Here is a 20,473-nt window from a genome sequence, read left to right as displayed (position 1 = left end):
CTTTTTTTACATGCTACCGACACAGGGGCCAGGCTTCAACCACGATCGGCTGGCGCTTTTTACATGCCACCAGTATGGAAACCAGTCGAGGCAGCACTGGCATTGGCCACATTCAGATGGTGCTTTTTACATGCCACCAGCACGGGGATCACAACTACAATTTCCATTTGATTGTGATTTGATTTGATTTTGATGTATATATGAGGGAGAGTCAAAAAGTAATGCCATTTTGTTTAGGACGAGTATAATTACCAACAGAGGAACATGTATCATTCATCAAAATAAAGCTGGTCCTCTGTGGATCACATCCCTACTTCTCAACATAGTCACCATTTCTCTCAATAGCAATGTTCCACCTTCGAATGAGAGCATGTATCCCTGCCCTGTAAAATTCTGTTGACTGTTCTTTGAATCACTTCTTCACTACAAAGTCAAAGAGACAACACCTTTTGAAGGCTCATAACAGGTAATGAAACATGGGTTCATCATTATAAACTAGAATCAAAGAAGCAGTCAATGGAATGGCACCACTCTACATGACCACCGCCAGAAAAGTTCAAGGCGCAAAATTCAACTGGAAAAATAATGGTGACTGTCTTTTGGGATGCTCAAAGTGTCATTCTGGTTGATTTCTTGCCAAAAGAAAAAACAATAAACTCATAAGCTTCATTTTGATGTATGATACATGTTCCTGTGTTGGTAATTATACCTGTCCTAAACAAAATGGCATTACTTTTTGACTCACCCTCGTATATTTCATATGTATATATATATATATTTACGTGTGTGTTTTATCATTTATTAAATGATAAAGAGAAAGATCTAAAGTTTCAATAGTGTTTGCTGCAAGTAACAAAACTGAACATACTGATTAAAGACATGCCTGGCACCTTTTAAAGTCCAAGGAAAAACTAATTTTATGATAAAATCAAACACATATCACCCTTGGATTTTCATGAGAAGTCACTAATTTGTGAGTAAAAACATGTCGACAAGACTTTCTAAACTAAACTATGTTTCAAACTCATACCAAGTCAAAAGGACAATGAGATGTAGAAGAAGTGTGGAAAATGTATTGATAGTGTGGTCATTAAACTGCGTCTCTTGGTGTGATGAATATATGACAAAGGTGCTACAATGAAAAACCTCATCAACTGAGGTATCAGCCTTAGTCATTTATCTCAACTCCAAAACTTAATGCTCAGATATTCATTTTATTGATCGCATTTTGTTGAACCACTATGAAGCATCAACAATATGCTATCTGTTTCTTTATTACACACAAGGGGCTAAACATAGAGGGGACAAACAAACGGATTAAGTCGATTACATCGACACCAGTGTGTAACTGGTACTTAATTTATCGACCCTGAAAGGATGAAAGGCAAAGTAGACCTCAACGGAATTTGAACTCAGAACGTTAACGGCAGACAAAATACGGCTAAGCATTTCACCCGGCATGCTAACGTTTCTGCCAGCTCACTGCCTTGCATCAACAATATGCTGTCAGCAACAACATGGAACACAAAATCCATTTCATGACTAGGTCATCATTGGCTCAATTAGTAATCCCATTGGGCTTGCTCCTTGGAAGAATTTGAAGAAACTCAGCAACACTAAAACAATGTAATGACCCCTAGTTGTCATCAACCCATCACCAATACCACACATGCACTCTGAGAAGGTATCAAGGTGAACCATGAGACTGCAGCACTGCCCCACCCCTCTCTGCAGTCAGATTAGAAAAGGTGATCAAAAACCATATAGTACTGTAGCAATATTGTTTTCTTCATTGCTATCTTCACTGTTTGAGAAAAATATTAAGAATGATCTCGTTTGAGATTACAAACATCTTTGGCTAGTTTAACGTTGTTGTGTCCACTATTTTGATTGGTTAGCATCTAAGCGCGGTCTGTCTCTATACTTACTTCGTGCCAGTGTGTAAACTGACCAATCACAGCTTTCGGATAGGACTTTTCATTTGAGCCATCTTAACTCTTTAAATAGCCTGATATAGCACGATTCACTGTCTTTTGGCTTAAGACCTTTTAAGGTCTTAGTCGGAGACCACACAGAGCATACTCAACCATGTTCCAGTTTGAAAGGCAGACGACAACTAAGCAAAACATAATATGAAGACGCTATAGTAAACCAAGCGGCAGACATAACGTCATCGCCAACATCGTCTCTATCTACGAAGATTTAACTTGTACACAAGATAAACACAGATTCAACTCATGCTGTTAGTGTGAAAATCTCACCACGGAAAAACAGTTGCAGTATATATATCTGAAAGAATATCGGTTAATATAGGGCGTTACGCATATCAGAAAATCAAAAAAAAAATGTGTGTAATAGGTGTAAAACAACTTCCTATGAACGAATATGAAAAAAAAAATTCGCGCACGCGAAAGGGGGGTGGGGGAGAGGCCTCGGAAAATTCACATCGGGAAGTTCCGAAAGCGTCTGAGGGGCTGACCCGGGCACCAAAACAAAAAAAAAATAGTGTAATATGTGTAAAACAACTTGCTCTAAACGAATATGACAAAAAAAATGCGCTCTCGCGAAAGAGGGGTGGCGGAGAGGCCTCGGAAAATTTATATCGGGAATTTCCGAAAGCGTCTGACCCGGGCACCAAAACAAAAAAAAAATAGTGTAATATGTGTAAAACAACTTGCTCTAAACGACTATCATGAAAAAAATGCGCGCTCGCGAAAGGGGGGTGGGGGAGAGGCTTCGGAAATTTCACATCTTCAGTCCACGGCCTTTAAACTAAGAAAAAATAGTGTAATTGGTGTAAAACTACTTGTTCTAAACGAGTATCAAGAACACACACTCACACATGAATCATAAACTCCGTATTTTTGTACATATTTCGCAAAAAAAAAAAATAATAAAGAGAAGAAATTCTGGAAAAAGTGAAGAAATGTTGGATCTCATTGCTTGGTTAAAGCTATTTTAAACATTAAATTTATGCTTTTCTTTGAAATAGTTCAGATATATGCAATTCTTCTCACTTATTAAGATGCATTTATCAGAAAAAATAATTATTTTGTGTCAATCCTTCCCTAATTATCCTTTATTAATTAGTTTTGGCGTGTATTTTTTTCCCAAATTTATTTTTTCACCTTTACAACACTGTTTAGTAAAGCAATTAATTATCTTTATAATTTGCATATTTGACGTATTAATCAAAATTCTCTAGATGTAATATATACTAAGTAATGCATCCTTCATTTATGTGTTCCGTTCTGTATTATGCATGCGTGACTGTTTGTATGTAAGTGTGTTTAACTGTGCACATGAATGTGAATATTAAAGAACATATTTATTTACTATGATTGTTATTTTCAGAACAAATAAATCTTTTGGCTGTTATGTTATTGATGTTATTATTATTGCTAGTTAAAGGGTGGTGACTTGGCTGAATATTTTGAGTCTTGTAGTATGTAGTTGTGTTAGTCAATATTCTGAGTTCAAATCCAACTCATTTCTTTATCATCATTGTCGATGGACCACTCAAAGAGATATGTATACATTATCATTTTCGTAACATAATTTCTGTAGTATTTCAAGATGTTTCTGACACGTATTTTGATTCACATGGCGGAGATCCAACATTTCTTCACTTTGTCCAGAATTTCTTCTCTTTATTTATTTTTTTTTTTTGCGAAATATGTACAAAAATACGGAGTTTATGATTCATGTGTGAGTGTGTGTTCTTGATACTCGTTTAGAACAAGTAGTTTTACACCAATTACACTATTTTTTCTTAGTTTAAAGGCCGTGGACTGAAGATGGGAAATTTCCGAAGCCTCTCCCCCACCCCCATTTCGCGAGTGCGCATTTTTTTCATGATAGTCGTTTAGAGCAAGTTGTTTTACACCTATTACGCTGTTTTTGTTTTTGTGCCCGGGTCAGACGCTTTCGGAAATTCCCGATATAAATTTTCCGAGGCCTCTCCCCCACCCCTCTTTCGCGAGAGCGCATTTTTTTTTGTCATATTCGTTTAGAGCAAGTTGTTTTACACATATTACACTATTTTTTTTTTGTTTTGGTGCCCGGGTCAGCCCCTCAGACGCTTTCGGAACTTCCCGATGTGAATTTTCCGAGGCCTTTCCCCCACCCCCCTTTCGCGCGCGCGAATTTTTTTTTTCATATTCGTTCATAGGAAGTTGTTTTACACCTATTACACACATTTTTTTTTGATTTTCTGATATGCGTAATGCCCTATATTAACCAGAATATCTATATCAAGAGAAAAATAAGCACAAGTGACTCAACTAAACCTCTGACCACAGAGCTACTCAACATGTTCCAGTCACAGCGACAGACGATCACCCACGACGACGCTAATGTACACTCACCACAGAGAGCCTTCTATCTCCGCCGCTGTCGTCACCATCACTATCGTCCACTTCAGACATGTACACACCAACTTCACAGAACCACGCTGTTAGAGTGAATCCTTTCACCAAGTAGAAACAGTCCATCTGAAGAATTCTATATGAAGAGAACCCGCTCGCCGATTGAGACCACGACCGCGGCTCGACAATAATTCGCCCAACCGGCCTCCGCCTGAGACACATCTTGATATTGAACATATCGTGTACCTTATGAACTGTAAACCAATTTCCATCATTAACCCTATGCTCTGTACCTACTATCTCACACGCTTTCACCCTTATTGTATGTCACACACATTTGCTAGCACACAACCTTCTAACATTAACACCATTGTAAATAAAATCTTATCTTCTCTCAAACAGTGGAACGGCTTGTCGTCAATTCATCTATATTCTGTTGGCACTGCATTGTATTTATGGCTTATCTTATTTCGTTAGGGATGCGACCGTGTGACTTACCTATCTCGCCAACCTCCACATACGGTCGTATTTCCTACAGTACCACTTACTTTTTTTTTTCTTTTTTCAATAAAAAATCTGAATGGAATTTTTTGTAAAATCTGGACTCTTGGTGATTTCAATTATTGGACTTCGGCCTCACTGGATCACCACCTTCCAGGGTTGCCCCTCAATAACATTGACCATATATTTATTTCAGTCTTGAACTTATTTCATTGATTCCTATTTTCCAACACTGGTACATTAAAAGACACCAGTTAAGTAACATTGTTCTTAGGCATCAACATACAGGTAGACGTATAGAGCTATGTGTACAAGTACACGTGACCTAGATTCCCTGACATGCTGAGAAGACTCCCTATAAATAGCCAACAGCTTCGGTTGCCAAGGTAAACTTATCAAGGGAGGTGGGTGTTCTGCAAGTAAGGCAACCTCACTAAAAACAAGGTCGAGAAATATTGAGGAACCTATAACCTCTGCTATTAACAAAGGGTTTCTCTGTCAGTGTAAAGGGCAGATTGTATGATATATACGGACTATTGATGATATTGGATGGGAGCAAGGCGTGTGTTAACCCTGTCACACGTTTCAACTATTAACGAAGTTATTTTCACAAGTTTGGGAAGACCTTCAAGGGCCAATGGCCCCTAGCTCAATGAATTAACAGAAAAAGGAAAACTATTAGTGATTTTAGGATCGGCGTCATCATACCTAGATGACCCTGTGTAGTGTCCTATATATTGACCTTGGGCGGTGACCTTCATGGGAATTCTTCGATGTTCTCGTGTTCCATAAAATTACTGTTAATACTGCAACATTCCATGGGAGATAACTCAGACTTTAATAAAGTTATCTCCCTTATTGACTAATTTTGGATTTCTCTTTAATCTGACTAAATGATTCGATAATTTAACAATATTGTTACCGATTAAGGCGGGGAGCTGGCAGAATTGTTAGCATGCCGGGAAAATAGTGGTATGTCGTGGTCTTTACGTTTAGAATTCAAATTCCACCGAGGTCGATTTTTGACTTTCGTTCTTTCGGGATCGATTTAATCAACTCAACTTCTCCCAACAAAATTGTCGGCCTTAGGCCAAAATTTAAAACCATTATCATTAGTTCGTTCATTCATTTGGCACAATGTTTAGTGAGGGGAAATGCATTGTTTTAGGTTTCTCTTTACGGTTTAAGTTCAAGTAGCCCCCGAGTCAATGTTTGCGACTGATAAAATAAAAGTACAAATCAAATATTGGGGGCGGGGTCAATGTAATCGACTAATCTCCTTCCCCTGCAGATTGCTACCCTTGTTCCCGAGTAAGAAACAATCCTTACCCAGAGAAGTCAAAATATATCCTCAACATTCGTCACCATACTACAGTTAACAGTCCACCAGGAGCCTCTCTTCTACATTCCACACCCCATATAATATACTTTAAGTCTGAAGTCATTACATCATACACGATCGTTTAAAAACAAATTCAGTTTGTTTTACAAAGCGATTAAATCTTCGTTGTAGAGGAAGTGTCAAACAAATTGAAATTTTTTTTTGTTTTTTTCAACCCTTTAGCATTCAGCAAATATTCAACCCATTTTATGTTCCAAACTCTTACACCAACTCTATGTCGTTGAAATCTTAAAGCTGTGAAATAATGCATAATTCAAAACTGAATAAATATGAATTATTCCTTCACAAAGTAATTAAACACAAGATCTCAGAACAATGCTTTATAAAAGACCTCTGAAACTTCAATTAACTATCAATAAAATTGTGAAAGCAGTGTTGTCACTGAACAAAGCTTTCGACCAGGTCTCATATGGGAATCTCCAATTGAAGTTGCCTGGGCTTTGCCTTAATATCCTTTTCATCCATTTCTTCCTATTAATTCGCTATCATTTCAGGCTTCAACCCGTTTTGCCCTTCATTCAATCAATTTCACTGTCATCTAACACTGTTACCTTCCCCATTCTCTTTCTTTGTATTAATGACTTGTCCTTCCATAGAAGAGAATGGGGAAGGTAACAGTGTTAGATGACAGTGAAATTGATTTCACAATTTTATTGATAGTTAATTGAAGTTTCAGAGGTCTTTTTATAAAGCATTAATTACTTTGTGAAGGAATAATTCATATTTATTCAGTTTTGAATTATGCATTATTTCACAGCTTTAAGATTTCAACGACAGAGTTGGTGTAAGAGTTTGGAACATAAAAGTATGGCATCACTATTCTTCCCCTAACATCCTCCACTCACAACTCAGATACCAAACCTACACCGACTCCATGACCAGAGACCTCAAAAGCCTCCCCTTGATGGAGATAAGTTAATCCTATCTCTCTCAAAAGCAACAAAACTCAAATGTTAATCAAAAAAAATATTGTTTCTACCCCTCATAATCACTCCAGTTGTTGGCTCAGTCATTGAGGATTTCTCCTGATGAAAACATCCTTAACACAGCTGGGATCATACTTTATAAAGCTCAAGTGAGGCCCATGATAGTGTTGCTGTTTTGACTGTACACAGACACATCCTGAAGAGCCACTCAGCCAATTGGTATAAAATCACACACAGACATACTCAACCACTGACCCTCAGGTACACTGTGTCCTCTCTTTGCCTTATTTACCACTACTGTAATGGCCTCTACTTATCAAAGTTAGCACAGCTCATTTCATCTCATCAGGCATTTTCATCTTACTAAACTCTCCTCAGAATGTCTCGATGTGTTGCCACTAATTTCTATACAAGACAAAGTCAATGTAGAGAACTTGCTTCCAACATCTCCACCACTTCAGTACATTGAATTCCCTCCCAGTAGGGTTCAAGAACATTAAGGACCTCAAACTCACTGGCCTTGGAGTGACTGTAGAAGACATGGCCCCCTACCACTTTCCTCAGACACAGCAAGTAAAATACGAAATTTGTTCACTCATTTCATGCAGATGTGTCTAAGAAAGAAAAAAATGCAAATAACACTGCTTGAATACAGGATCAAACCTACTTTGCACAAAGGATTTTCATTTCAAGGATGAACAAAAATGACAGATTTTAGGAAAGTTCAGTTTAATGCTATCTCCTCCCCCTCTCATTTTCTCCACTTCTTTTGTGCTCTTATTAAACCTCTTTCACTGTATGTACCCATGACATACATCCTAAACTGGGATAGTTCAAATTTATTTCTCTTACACCGTTTTCTTTTCTCTTTCTTGCACACACTGTGTGTATGTATATATATACACCGGAGTAAACACATAAATGTGAAACAAGGTGGAAAAAAAAGAGTACTCAAATACCAGTGGTAGAGTAATATGCTTTATTTAAAGCAGCAGAAAATTCAACAAAATCTGTTACTCTGAGTTTCTCGTTGCCGTTCATCAGACAGTTTTTGTTAGAATTGATGAACGGCAACGAGAAACTCAGAGTAACAGATTTTGTTGAATTTTCTGCTGCTTTAAATAAAGTATATATATATATATATATATATATAAAGTATTTTAAACTGTTGCAGAATTTCAAAGGGCAGATAACCACAGTTATTAAATATGTTTGTCAAGTTTCTGCACCTATTCCGGCTATCATTGAAACCAAAAAGCAACTCAAGTCCTTGCTCCTGTTCCATAGCCATCTTCCCATTTGTGACCAAATTATTTCAATCTAATGAAAGGATTTCGATATTCAGATCGATTTTGCATGATTATTAAATCGTCTTTGTAATGAAATTGTAATTAGTTTTAATTCTGGTTTCAAACTTTGGTACAAGACCTATAATTTCAGAGGAGAGGTTAAATCAATTACATGAATCCAGTGGATGAGTTTTTATCAAGGAGGATTCATAGTCGCAGTTTTGATTCCAGTTGACAATGGGATTGAGAAATAAAAATAAAAAAAACATTTGCAACAGTATCAGAAGGAAAGAATCACCACAAAACGCAGACTGTTGAAGACTTTGGCTATTGTTGAGGAAACATCTGAATACAAGCAATGATTATCTCAAACGGAGATAATTAAAATCAAGTCGAGGTTTAATTAAAACGTTTCATTCAATTATAAAGATAATGAGAACTTACAGAGAAAATAATAAGCTTTACAATGTTGCAGTGATGAAAAGAGTTTGGCATCATTGGTATAAGTCTTCGATATACAAAATCTCTGACTCACTCAGTAAAATTAGCAGCAGATTGTGGTCCATGTGGTCATCAGTGGATTTAACGGTTAACCTAGATATCTGATTAAGTTTTATGATTTTCTTTTTTTGAACCTTTTGGTGGTAATACAAGACAAATTTGGCTGCTATTTCTAACAGATCAAGCGACCATTTCATGGCCCCCTTCATGCTTCAGTTGAGTGAAATCAGAATGTCTCTCAATGTGTTGCCACTAATTTCTATACAAGACAAAGTCAATGTAGAGAACTTTACCAAGTTGTGCTTCTTTGAAAGGGAGGGGAAGGACAAGTGACCAATTTGTCATAGTATGGTTCCAAAGAATATTTTAATATACATATTGACTTCTTTGGTAAAAATTGCCCAGTTAGATATGCCATGTGATGTTTCCAAACTGAGTAAACTCAGGAGAGGTTATTAAAAAAAATTTGTTATCTTAGGAAGAACTGAATGAAATAGCATTTTAAAAAAATTTTTGTAACATCCAAACAATTCTTCAAAAGTGGCCAATCTTTATGAATATCAAGAGAAGGATGAGGCATGAGAGTTTGAAAGTGATGGTATGATTTTCCCAAGATGAATTATTTACAACTTAAAAAGATACATTATTCCAAGGTTTAAAATATTAACAAGACACCTGGACATGATGGAATGTGAAAGACTATCAAATCTTATATTTAGTTTGCTAACAAACATGCGAAATAAAAATACAGGTTTGAAGATACAAACATTTTTGTGAAATTTCAAATAAAATAAAAAGAAATTAGGAAAAAATTGCAAATAAATTTTTTAAAAAATGTAAGAATAATTTATATTAAGTCAAACATTGTAATTTTTCCTTTGTAACAACAAAATTAATCTTTCACTGGAATAATGGTTAAATAACAATGTTAAAAGAAATATAGTTAGTGGATTCAACCATTTCTTTAAAAATAAAAATAGCCAGTGAAGACAGTAAAAATTCTCTTCAAAACAGCTCATGGCAGGGTTTTCTTTTTTTTTTTTTTTTGGCTATCCAAATGAAAGATCAATTTAGAAAACTAACTATTTTACAAAATCTAGAAATTTAACAGAGTCAAAGAAAATCCTTCCTGACAAATTTGAATTTTAGTATCCAGTCTTGTTTAATGATGAGGTAGAGTAAGAAAATTAGTTAAAACAATAAAGAAAATAACAAGATTTTTCAATTTCCTTTGAAAAATAAATGTTCTGCCATGTTAAATAATAACAACAGTTATTTCTCTCAATGTTCAATAAATGAATTTTCATGTTATTGGAGTTACATCCACTTCGGTCTTTCATATTCCTAAAACTATAATAACCAAATGTTAAAAAAAAAAAGCATTTCTTTCACAACGCAGAATGCTGTCTGTAATTTGAGTAACGGTAGATATAAATCCTATAATCCTTACTTGCGAGGATTATTGAATTCCCATTGAGAAGAGCCACATCAAAGCACTGAGCATGCTTCACTTTACTTTCCAGAGCATTTATAAGCTGACCAGATTGTGTAAAAATTGTGACATTGAAATTATTATGGTTGTCAGCAATTACTATGGCCCCATTTGAATTTATTCCCACACCAATCGGATAATTAGTAATTCCTTCACCACCAACTTGACGCAAAAATATGCCTGCATAATTAAATACTTTCACGCAATGGGCACGGTTGTCACTTATAAAGATTTCCTCTTTGTCATTCACCACAACTCCATTTGGAAATTCTAAATGTTGGGAGCAACCAAATTTGTTTATCACAGTACCAAACTGATCAAAGATAATTACACGCATAACTTTGCACTCAACAATAACGATTCTTCCTTTGACATCAACAGCAATGCCACGAGGATGCTGTAACACACAAGAACCAAATTTGCGAATAAATTGTCCATATTGGTTATAAATTTGAACTTGATGGGTTGGGCTCCTCTCTGTGACAACTATATCTCCTGAAGACTTCACAATTGCTACTCTGTTGGGATAAAGAAGCTGGCCATCTCTTTTGCCACATTCACCAAATTGAAACTTGAACCGACCATCTTTGTCAAATATTTGAATGCGATGGTTATTTGTATCAGCAATGACAATATCATTTTGAGCATTGACAGCTACACCACTTGGTTCTGTAAATTGGCCATCAAGGGTTCCAAATTCACCAAACTTACAATGATAAATCATTTTCTGACGTCTTATCTGTGGTTTTGAGGACGTAGAAAAGGAAGAATTTATTAATTTAGTTTTGAACTCTGACAAATTGTTAGGTGATGGATAAACAGATTCTTCATTTGAAATATCTAAGGCACCATTCCATTTCTCATAGACTTTTTCTGGAGAGTTATACTGTTGACTGTGGCAAGAGAATTGTTTACTATCTGGAGTTTTATATGGTCTTCTTGGGCATCTTGTCGACTCCACGTTCCAATCAGTTGCATCAAAGTCACCAGTTTGATGAATAGAACCAAATGTATTTTGAACACCAGCTCGAATGGCAGAGAAATTAGATAAGAATTCAAAATCAAATTCTTGACAATGTAGATTTGGATAATATTCCAGAATTCTCTGAAATTGTTGCTCAATAAAACATTTTATTAACAATATCTCGGAAGCATTAGCATATTTGGTCAGTTTTTTAATAAACTGACAACCATGAGAGATTTGAGAAATGGTTTGCTGGATTTTAGAGTCCGTCTTGTTTAAAACCATGATCTTGCTGCTAAATGTGTCTTCGAGTTCTTGTAGCAATTCCTGTTTACGTTCATCCAAAACTGTTCGAAAGTAATTATAAGTTGTACTGATATCATTTTGGATTTTTTGATATTGCGAACATAACTGAAAATCAATGTCTTTTAGTTTGTCCGAAATAGTTTCAAGGTCTTTTGATCTGGATTTTACTTTAGTCTGTAGTTGGTGGAGTTTCTCAATTTGATTATCAACAACACCTAACAACAACTGACAATCATGGCCAGAATTATGCTCAGACATTGCACAATCGTTACAAACCGGAATATTGCAAGTCATACAGAAAGATTGCAGCACTTTGAATGGATGTTTGGGACAGGTTACACATCTTTCGGATGGGGAATAGTCATCAGGAAGCTGGTGTATTTCATTGAAATTCAACACTTTATGACCTTCGAAGCAGTGCATGAACTGATGAGCCATGACACAGTTGGCACAAAGCAGATTGGCACAATTATAGCATTTGGCAACGGCTACCTTATCTGTGTTCTTACAACCAGTACAATGTGCTGAACAACGTGGCAGCACCGAAGACTCAAGAACATTACTAATAGCATAATCAGTTGCCAAATCCAGGGTACCATGGGGTAGATGGGTTACAAAAGAACATTCTGAACAGATGATCTTGCTCGGATCATCCTGACTCTTTTCCAGACAAGGAAGACAAAATGTATGGAAACAATCAAGGACTTTGGGCATTATATACATCTCCAAGCAAGAGGGACATTTGGTACATAATACAGTTGGTTCATAAAGGAGTTCACAATCAGATGAGGTGGATCCACTCTGAGATAAGGTTGGTGAAGACATTTCAGCAAAAATGGTTGGTACAATTTAGTTTACCTATATTTGGAAAGAGATTTCAATACAAAGTTTTAGACAAATAAATATATATATATATATATATATATACAAAAAATACTATTTAACACCATTTAAACATTTGCATGAAATGAAATTAATCCCATGTTTGGTAACTGAAGTTTAATAAAACTTATTCATAGCAATTTAAGCCATCACCTGTTAGAACAGGTTAGTACAGCCATTAATCTATGTGGTTGAAGTGGAGAGGTCAGAATTTCACTATCCATGCTTGCCAAGTAAAAATTATCTCCAGACTCAGATTATCCAAACTCCCCCAATTCTACACTTAACCATTTTTAATTCTGCTGTTACCTTACTTGGAAACATGTAATGGGTACTACTAGCGAACAGTGGTCCCGGTGCGCGCACTCGCGCTAGCTAGTCGTAAGTAGTCGATCCTACGACTTTTTAACCCTAAACCTAACCTTTGTTTATAAAAATTATTTATTTACTTAGTTTAAAAAATTATTTACTTTGTTCGAAAAATATTAATTTTCTTTTATATGTATTCAGCCTTGAAACAAACATACGCGCAAGTCGTTGTAGGATCAACTACTTACGACTAGCGAGCGCGAGTGTGCACACCGGGACCACTGTTCGCTAGTAGTACCCATGTAATAGTTGGTGAAAGGAAGGGCATCTGACAGTAGATAGTCTTCGTCAAATTCCTTCTAACCCATGCAAGCACAGAAAAGGGGATGTTCAACAATGATCTAAATGCTAACAGCTTTCCAAATACCCCAAAGGCTCAGTGACTTCAGCAAGTCTAGGATAGATTTATCTAAATTTAAAACCGACAACTGCAACTAAAAAGTCTTAAAAGCATGAAAGGCAAAAAAGGTACTTCACCAAATCAAAGAATTATGAACCAACATAAGCATCGAAGGCTGTTGAATTTAAAATGCATGATAGTCATGCTGTCAATCTATTTGTATAATTAATGATAGATTGAGATTTACAACTATACTAGGAGTTGAACTTGTACACCATCAAAAAAGCAATGTAACTGGAACTTAATAGTTTTTGCCTAAAAAGACAATTGGTTTTTTCCAAATTTTATATTTAGAACAGAACTTTTTTAATATATCTTACTGAATTTTTAAATATTGGAAATTCATAAAATTTGTATCACAATAAACTACCAAAGTTTTAAATATGAACAGTGAAAATATTAACACAAACAATTTTTTAAAATGTTAATATAGAATTCTAGAATATTCTACATTAAAGTGAATAAAACTAGAAACCAAAAGTTCACAAGTTTAAAGTGGGTTTTTAAAAAAATTGGTGAGATATAAACGTTGTCAGCAGCACAAGGCAGGTGCTAAAACTGGTGGCGTAAACGGGTTTAATTTGCCGAAGTAGGGCAAAGGAACAACTGGTGAACACCTGTGTAATTCCCCCAGAGAGACGATATAATTCATATAATGGTGTTTTGGGTAATTAAAGCTACCGAAGTTGGTTAATCCCACACAGCAGTGCTGTTTGGAAAATGCAGCTTGGTCAACGAGAAAAGCAATCTAGCAAGCTGAAGCTCACGAGTCACCGTTAATAGTTTAATCTGACAGGTTTAGAACTAGATCAAACAGCTGTGACCATATGTAGAAACATAACTCCAGAGCAAACATCTGGCTCAGTCACTAATGCTCAAGACAGACGAAGATTTAACAAAAATATTTGGGAAGTCAGAACTGTAATTTTTCTGTTAAAGATAAATATATTTTATTAAGTTACATTGCCAATTAACTAACAATTACTTATATCAACCTTGGAAACATTTTATCAATGACACTACCGTCAATTACATTCTGAAACTGGTTATGGAATAAAAATGTAGGACTGGACAGAAAAAGAAAACTTGTTAAACTTCTTCATAAACTCCTTCTCCCAACAAGTGTCATCTCTAAAGACTATGGGGCCATGCCAGCCCTACCTGTGCAAGTTACTGAAATAGTAAAATGACTAATTTTAAACAAGTTTATACGTACATACGCACTGTCTGCTAAGTATTTACAGAATGTATTGAAAATAAATTAACAATAATTGCAAAATTCTAAAAATTAAATGCTTCAAAGACCAAGAAACTGTGTTAGATTTGGCACCAAATAACATTTTTACCTCATAGAATATATAGAACGACTGACGTGTTTACGCAAGTTCGGTTTCCAAAGTCATTTTAAAATATGGATATTTAATTAACCTTCTTTAGAAAATCCCTAAAGAGCATGAAAGGGAACCGATGGAAAGTTGTACAAAGAATAAGAATCACAGCAGCTGGCCTTAACACACAAATATAAACGATATGGAAGTTATTTCAGTTCATTCGTTATAAATTAAACGAAGAAGACAAAACGTTTCTTTGTCAAAGTTCGTTTGTTGATAATAAATCATTTGAAACAGATTTTAATTGATGTAACAGTGAATATATACTAAAAACTGCAAGAAAAAACGATGTTTCCCCCGAATTTTAACAACTTATGGGCAATAAAAATATCTCTTACCTTAAGATGATAGTATTTGTTAAAGAGAGGACAACATTCAATTTTGAAAGAAATTTCATTCAAAGAATTAATTTAACAACTGGTGGGGAGTGAGAAACCCCAAGATTCTGAAGAAAACCATGGCAAAGTTGGGCTTTTCTTAATATCTATGTAATGTCATCATAATATAAATGCAATAAAGTTGATTCATTACTTACACGTGAGACAACTTAGACACCGTAATTCCCGCCACGCTGTAATTATTTTAATTATTGTACCCCCCTCATTAAGACTATAAATTGACCAGATACACACACCTGAAGCTGATTGGACAAAACTCGCCGCCTTCTCTCACTTTTCATAATTCTTCCCATTTCTTCTTTTTCTTCCATCTCTTTTCGTTTTTCGTTTTCCACGCATTTTCCCTCTGATATTCCCACTTCTTTTTCCTCCTCCTTCTTCTACCCTATTTCTTTATTGCTCACAAAGGGACAACACAAAGACATATGGGGATACATAACAAATTTTTAAAAAAGGGGAAAAAGGAATGATAAAATGAGAAATGGAATGAAGTTTCCTCAGCCCCACCACTGAGTTACTTCGTTTTATCTCTGTTCTTTTTTTCCTTTCAAACCCGGAGCCTTCCATAATGTTCACTCCGTACTCCTTCAATAAGAACATGTAAGCCATATTCCCTGGCAGATTTTGAATGTCTAGATCGACTTGCCATATTTTATATCCTTTTTCGCATTTCACAGTTTTCTCTCTTTGGTTTTCGTCCAACAACAGGCAGCGATGCCACCCTTACACGTAGTCGAACCTGCAAGTGTCCACCGCTCTAATGCCTTTCCACTTTTTTTCATCTCTTCACACAAATTTATATTTGTGTTATCGTACATCATTACATAGCTTCCTTTCTTCGTTTTTTCTGAGGAGGGGAGGTTGAATTTCTTGTTTCTGACTGTGTTTGTTTTCGTGTTGGAGGGGTGTGAGTAGATTCAGTGTCTGTAGGGAGCGGGTGAGGAGAAGAAGGTGTGGGTGGTATTTGGGTGGGGTGGGTTTCAGTATTGATTTTACCTGGTTTCTTCCTTTTTCTCTTCCTTTCCTTTCCTGGTGTCACCCATTTGTCTTCTGTTCTACTTGCTTCCTTCTTCTGTTACTGCTGGTGGTGGTGTTGTTTCCTCCTTTTCTTTTACCGGTTCTTCCTTTTTCCTTTACAGAGGGCAGTTTGCTCTAGTGTGACCTTTCTGGCCACATTTATAGCACCTGGGTATCCTACCCTCTATTCTTTCTACCATCGTTGTATCTCCAAACACTATTGTTTCCGGTAGCTCTTCTATTATATCGTTTGGTCCCCATATAATCATATTTAATGATTGTCCTTTCCAATTCCTTGTTTCCGTTTTGGTGCTCCTTCTTCTTCCCCACCGCACCTTCCTATTTCCCTCAGACTTCTAAAGTAAGCTTAACCCTCACCATCACTATCGTAAATACGTTATCCCATCTCTTCATGATAAAAGAGAATTTATTTTGTTTCCTCATGGTAGCCAGAAAATAATGAACAGACAAAAAGATGGTTACACAACGTCAAATTAATTTTTTTTTATTAATCGAGGACTGAACGGTGACGATATGTTTACATTGATGGAAACGAAAGAAGGGCTATAAAAGGCGCAACATTACCCTATTTTCCATTTGAAGAGGGAGGTGGATTATGGCGCTTAATCATTTTCTCTTCCATAACCTTAGTTCCACGGGCCCTAGAGTACCTTTAAATGCCAAAGCCTATCTCCATCGCTATTTTAACCAAAATTTAGAGATTTAAATTTCTATGTAAGAAAGAATTTCAAAATGGTTTCACATGTTTTGAGTCCTTCTCAGACACTGCTTGTACGATGGTGGCAGTCACTTACACTTATTGCATAATACCAAAACAAGGAAACACACACACACACACACATATGCAATGACCTTCTTTCAGTTTCCATCTACCAGATCAACTCACTTGGTTTTGGTCAACCCATGGCTATAGCAGAAGACATATGGCCAAGGTATTATGTAGTAGAGCTGAACCCAGGACCATGTGGTTAGGAAAGAAACTGAGGCTACAGCCTTGGCAAAATATGGAATGGTCAGGGGCAGGTTGTATGTGAGTGAGGGGAGTTGAACCAGTTGAGTGGTGCAAGAAGCTGAGAGATAAGGACTATCAGAACCTTGATCCCTGGGCCCAAAAGTAATTTTGTTCTGGCAAATTTCTCCCGGTTAGAGTGCTTTTACATATGGTTCACTAAAGTTGTGTCCACAGATATCTATGACATGCTGCATTTTCTGAGAAAAGACATGACGAGACAGTCATATGTCACCTACTGGGTTCCATGGAAAAGTAACAGAAACGTCTTTCAACGTTTTTGTGTCAAAAATTGTTGACAAATTAACATTAACTTCTCTTCCAACCCTTTGCTCATATTCATAAATGTTGATTCTAAAGGATTTTCCAACCCTGCTCTATTAATCATTTTTAATTAATCAATATAAAACTTTGTTCTCATACTTCATCACTCTAATCAATCATCACTCACATCAATCAACACCACAGAGTAAGACATCAGTTACTGGTCAGCCAATGCCACAGATTAAGATATTATTGGTCAGTCAAGCAACACCACATGGTATTGGGTGAGTTTTTGATCAGTTAAGTCTTGTATTTCTGACTGAAAGCCAATTAACTTCAATGAAGCTTTTACGGGAAAGATCACCAAGACAAAATGAAATCTTATTTCCTGTAAAATAGGGAACACTGTGTTTTTGCTAAAAGGCATGATTTTATTAAGGAATGATATTGAATTCTTATAAAAACTTGAGATTCTTCTGTTGTGTCAGATGAGAGGTTTTATATAAAAGAATGGTAATTGATATAGAGTGGAATAATTATAGCAAAGTCTTTAGTGAAATGGAATGGTTTCAGTAAGGAGTGGAAGATCCAGTTTGGTAGATGACCTTGATTAGTTAATTAATTAATTACAGTTAGAGAGAGAAGGTGAGAAAGAGACTCTCTGTGTGTGTGCGTGTGTGATTCAAAGACCTGGAAAGAAATACAATCTTTCCATTGTTTATGAATCATGTGTAAAACAAGGTTTCTGATCCCCTTTTCTGTTATGGTGCTGCTGCTACAAACAGCTGAACCTGCTCCCCCCCCCACCGCCACCACCAAAATGGCATCCAAACTAATTGGTATGGAATCCCTCACCAATACACTCCTCCAGTTTCTTGCTCACAGGCATGCTGTGTCCTCTCCCTCTGCCTTTTCTACCACTACTACAATGGCCACTGCTCCACCTCCACTCACACACTCCCTACTCATGCATCTCTCTTCTTGTGTCATCAATATTTTGTTCTCACCCACTCACAGGCCTTACACTCACCCAGCCCTTTCCCCTCTAGGATGTTATCCCTCACCCTCCACTTTCTTCATGTTTTTCCTGCAAACATCAAATAGCTACTTTTCAAATGTGTCAAGAGGATTGACAAGAGGAGGCCATGGACACAGCTTTTTCCCATAAGTCAGATTTATAGAAACCATAAACACAGTCTGTTCCTCTCATAAAATATTTTTTTTAAAATCTCAAAAGAAGTGTTTGTGGTTAAGTTGTAATAAAACCAGATTTTCCTTTCACTGCAGACCTAAATGGGTTGAGGATTCTTTTGTCATTTTATAACAACAGTTTAGTTGCGCAGAGAAATCATTATTTCTTTAAGTAGATTTTTTTTTTTGTATATTGTTTGAAGTGTTGAGTAAACCTGGACAGCAGTTTCAATATTTGGTTCATTGATCAAGTGAAACTAGAAATGACAAATGTTTAAACTAAAAACTCCAAAGACTGAAATGAATGGTTTGATTATTGACCATCCTCAGTGCAAATTTGCCCAACTGGTGTGTGTGTGTGTGTGTGTGTGTGTGTGTGTAGCCAATGTCTTGCAGGTGAACCAAAGAAATGGCTCAAAGTCCAGCTAAAGTCCACCTTAAAAAAAGGAACCCATTCAACCCTTCAAGAGTAGAAGACATGCCTACCAGTCATTCACTTGGTGCAGTCTCACTGGTGGTGGAGGTGGTGGTGGGGAGAAGTGACTGAAGATATCATCATCATTATTCAACATCTGTTGATGCATTATCAGAAGTCGTTAATTAAAGAGACATATCTGTGTAGAGTAAAGCCTGGACTCTCCAACCATGCCCCACCTGTAATGTACAGTGATGAAAGGATCCACAAATAAAGAAGAAAAATGGCAGCATTCGATTTGATGGAAAGTAATAAGGAAGAGGAAGGTGGTTGTGTGTAGGTGTGACATCTCATATGACTGTTAAGAGAGGCATGAATGTCACCTCTTCATGGAGTTAGAAGTTTTGAGAAGTTCTATGGGAAGAAGTTGTATGTGGAAGCAAACATTTAGGTGATTGATATCATGTGCAACCAAGAATATATTCAACTTTTTTAGCAGAATTCAATCTGTTGCAACTCTTTTGTTCCCTTCGGTATTTATTGACACGTAGATTCTACAACATTAATTCACTAATTAGGAAACCATTGGAGAGATTAGTGGTACTATCCCTCACACCCCAACCCTTGACTAACATTAAAAAAATAGAGAAAAAGAAAGTGTTTAGTCTGGTCTCTCTTTGTTCTGAGTTCAAATTCTGCTTCAGCAGACTTTATCATATTCTCTCCAGAATTATTTTCAATATTTGCTCCAATATTAATCCGGCTTCACTGCAGTTTCTACTCATTTTTACATAGCTGCAACTAGGATGCTGCTTGTCTTTTTCTGCTAGTTTTTGCGGTAAATTTGTCTCTCCTCTGGCAATCAAAAAATAATAAAAAAAGCCTGTCTACAATAGCATATTGTGATTCTGTATTGCATTTAACTGAGAAGAGACATTTTATTTGATAGTTGTGGAAAAGAGGTGCAAATCATCCTCCGTTGGAACTGAAATTCCTCTTCACTTTGCAGTTCACCGCAGCAACCAATTGTCGTTCGTATGAACTCACGGCTATCATGCATGTTTACATGTATGTATGTTTGTGCATGTATCTATCTATCTATCTATCTATATATATATATATATATATATATATATATATATATATATATATAGGCAACAAAATTTAGATTCAAATGAATATGGTACTTAAGTTAGATGCACCAGAATTTTGTATGGTGTTATCCATATAAATCCATGGGGTGATTATAATCAAAATAAGCAACAAGAATATCTTCGGTAATTTGGTACGAGCGTTTCACGCTACATCATTTTATTAAACATTGTAAATATTACAACAGTTTTAAAATGTTGAGCAATCATCAGCCAT

The 20,473-nt window shown here is 36.2% G+C and overlaps 2 protein-coding genes across 4 annotated transcripts in view; one reads left to right on the top strand and one right to left on the bottom strand.

Annotated features, from left to right (window-relative positions):
• LOC115218687 (UDP-N-acetylglucosamine/UDP-glucose/GDP-mannose transporter) overlaps positions 1 to 20,473 on the top strand; it is an 85,860-nt gene that overhangs the window by 24,831 nt on the left and 40,556 nt on the right. The gene's annotated exons all lie outside the window — the stretch shown is intronic.
• Positions 9,941 to 15,453, bottom strand: LOC115218590 (E3 ubiquitin-protein ligase TRIM56-like). 3 transcript variants are annotated; one of them, XM_036508189.1, is made up of 2 exons: positions 15,425 to 15,453; positions 9,941 to 12,606 (listed from the first exon to the last, which is right to left on the bottom strand). In XM_036508189.1, the coding sequence occupies exon 2, from the start codon at positions 12,571 to 12,573 to the stop codon at positions 10,375 to 10,377; it is 2,199 nt and encodes a 732-aa protein (XP_036364082.1). In that variant the 5' UTR covers positions 12,574 to 12,606; positions 15,425 to 15,453; the 3' UTR covers positions 9,941 to 10,374. The 3 variants fall into 3 exon arrangements, with proteins under 3 accessions (XP_036364082.1, XP_029644344.1, XP_036364083.1); XM_029788484.2 differs by lacking the exon at positions 15,425 to 15,453 and adding an exon at positions 15,326 to 15,400; XM_036508190.1 differs by lacking the exon at positions 15,425 to 15,453 and adding an exon at positions 15,129 to 15,206.

This window comes from Octopus sinensis, linkage group LG13 (genome assembly GCF_006345805.1).
Source record: "Octopus sinensis linkage group LG13, ASM634580v1, whole genome shotgun sequence".
NCBI lineage: Eukaryota > Metazoa > Mollusca > Cephalopoda > Octopoda > Octopodidae > Octopus > Octopus sinensis.
Note: the sequence above shows the minus strand (reverse complement) of the source record. Positions and strands in the feature narration are given on the sequence as shown.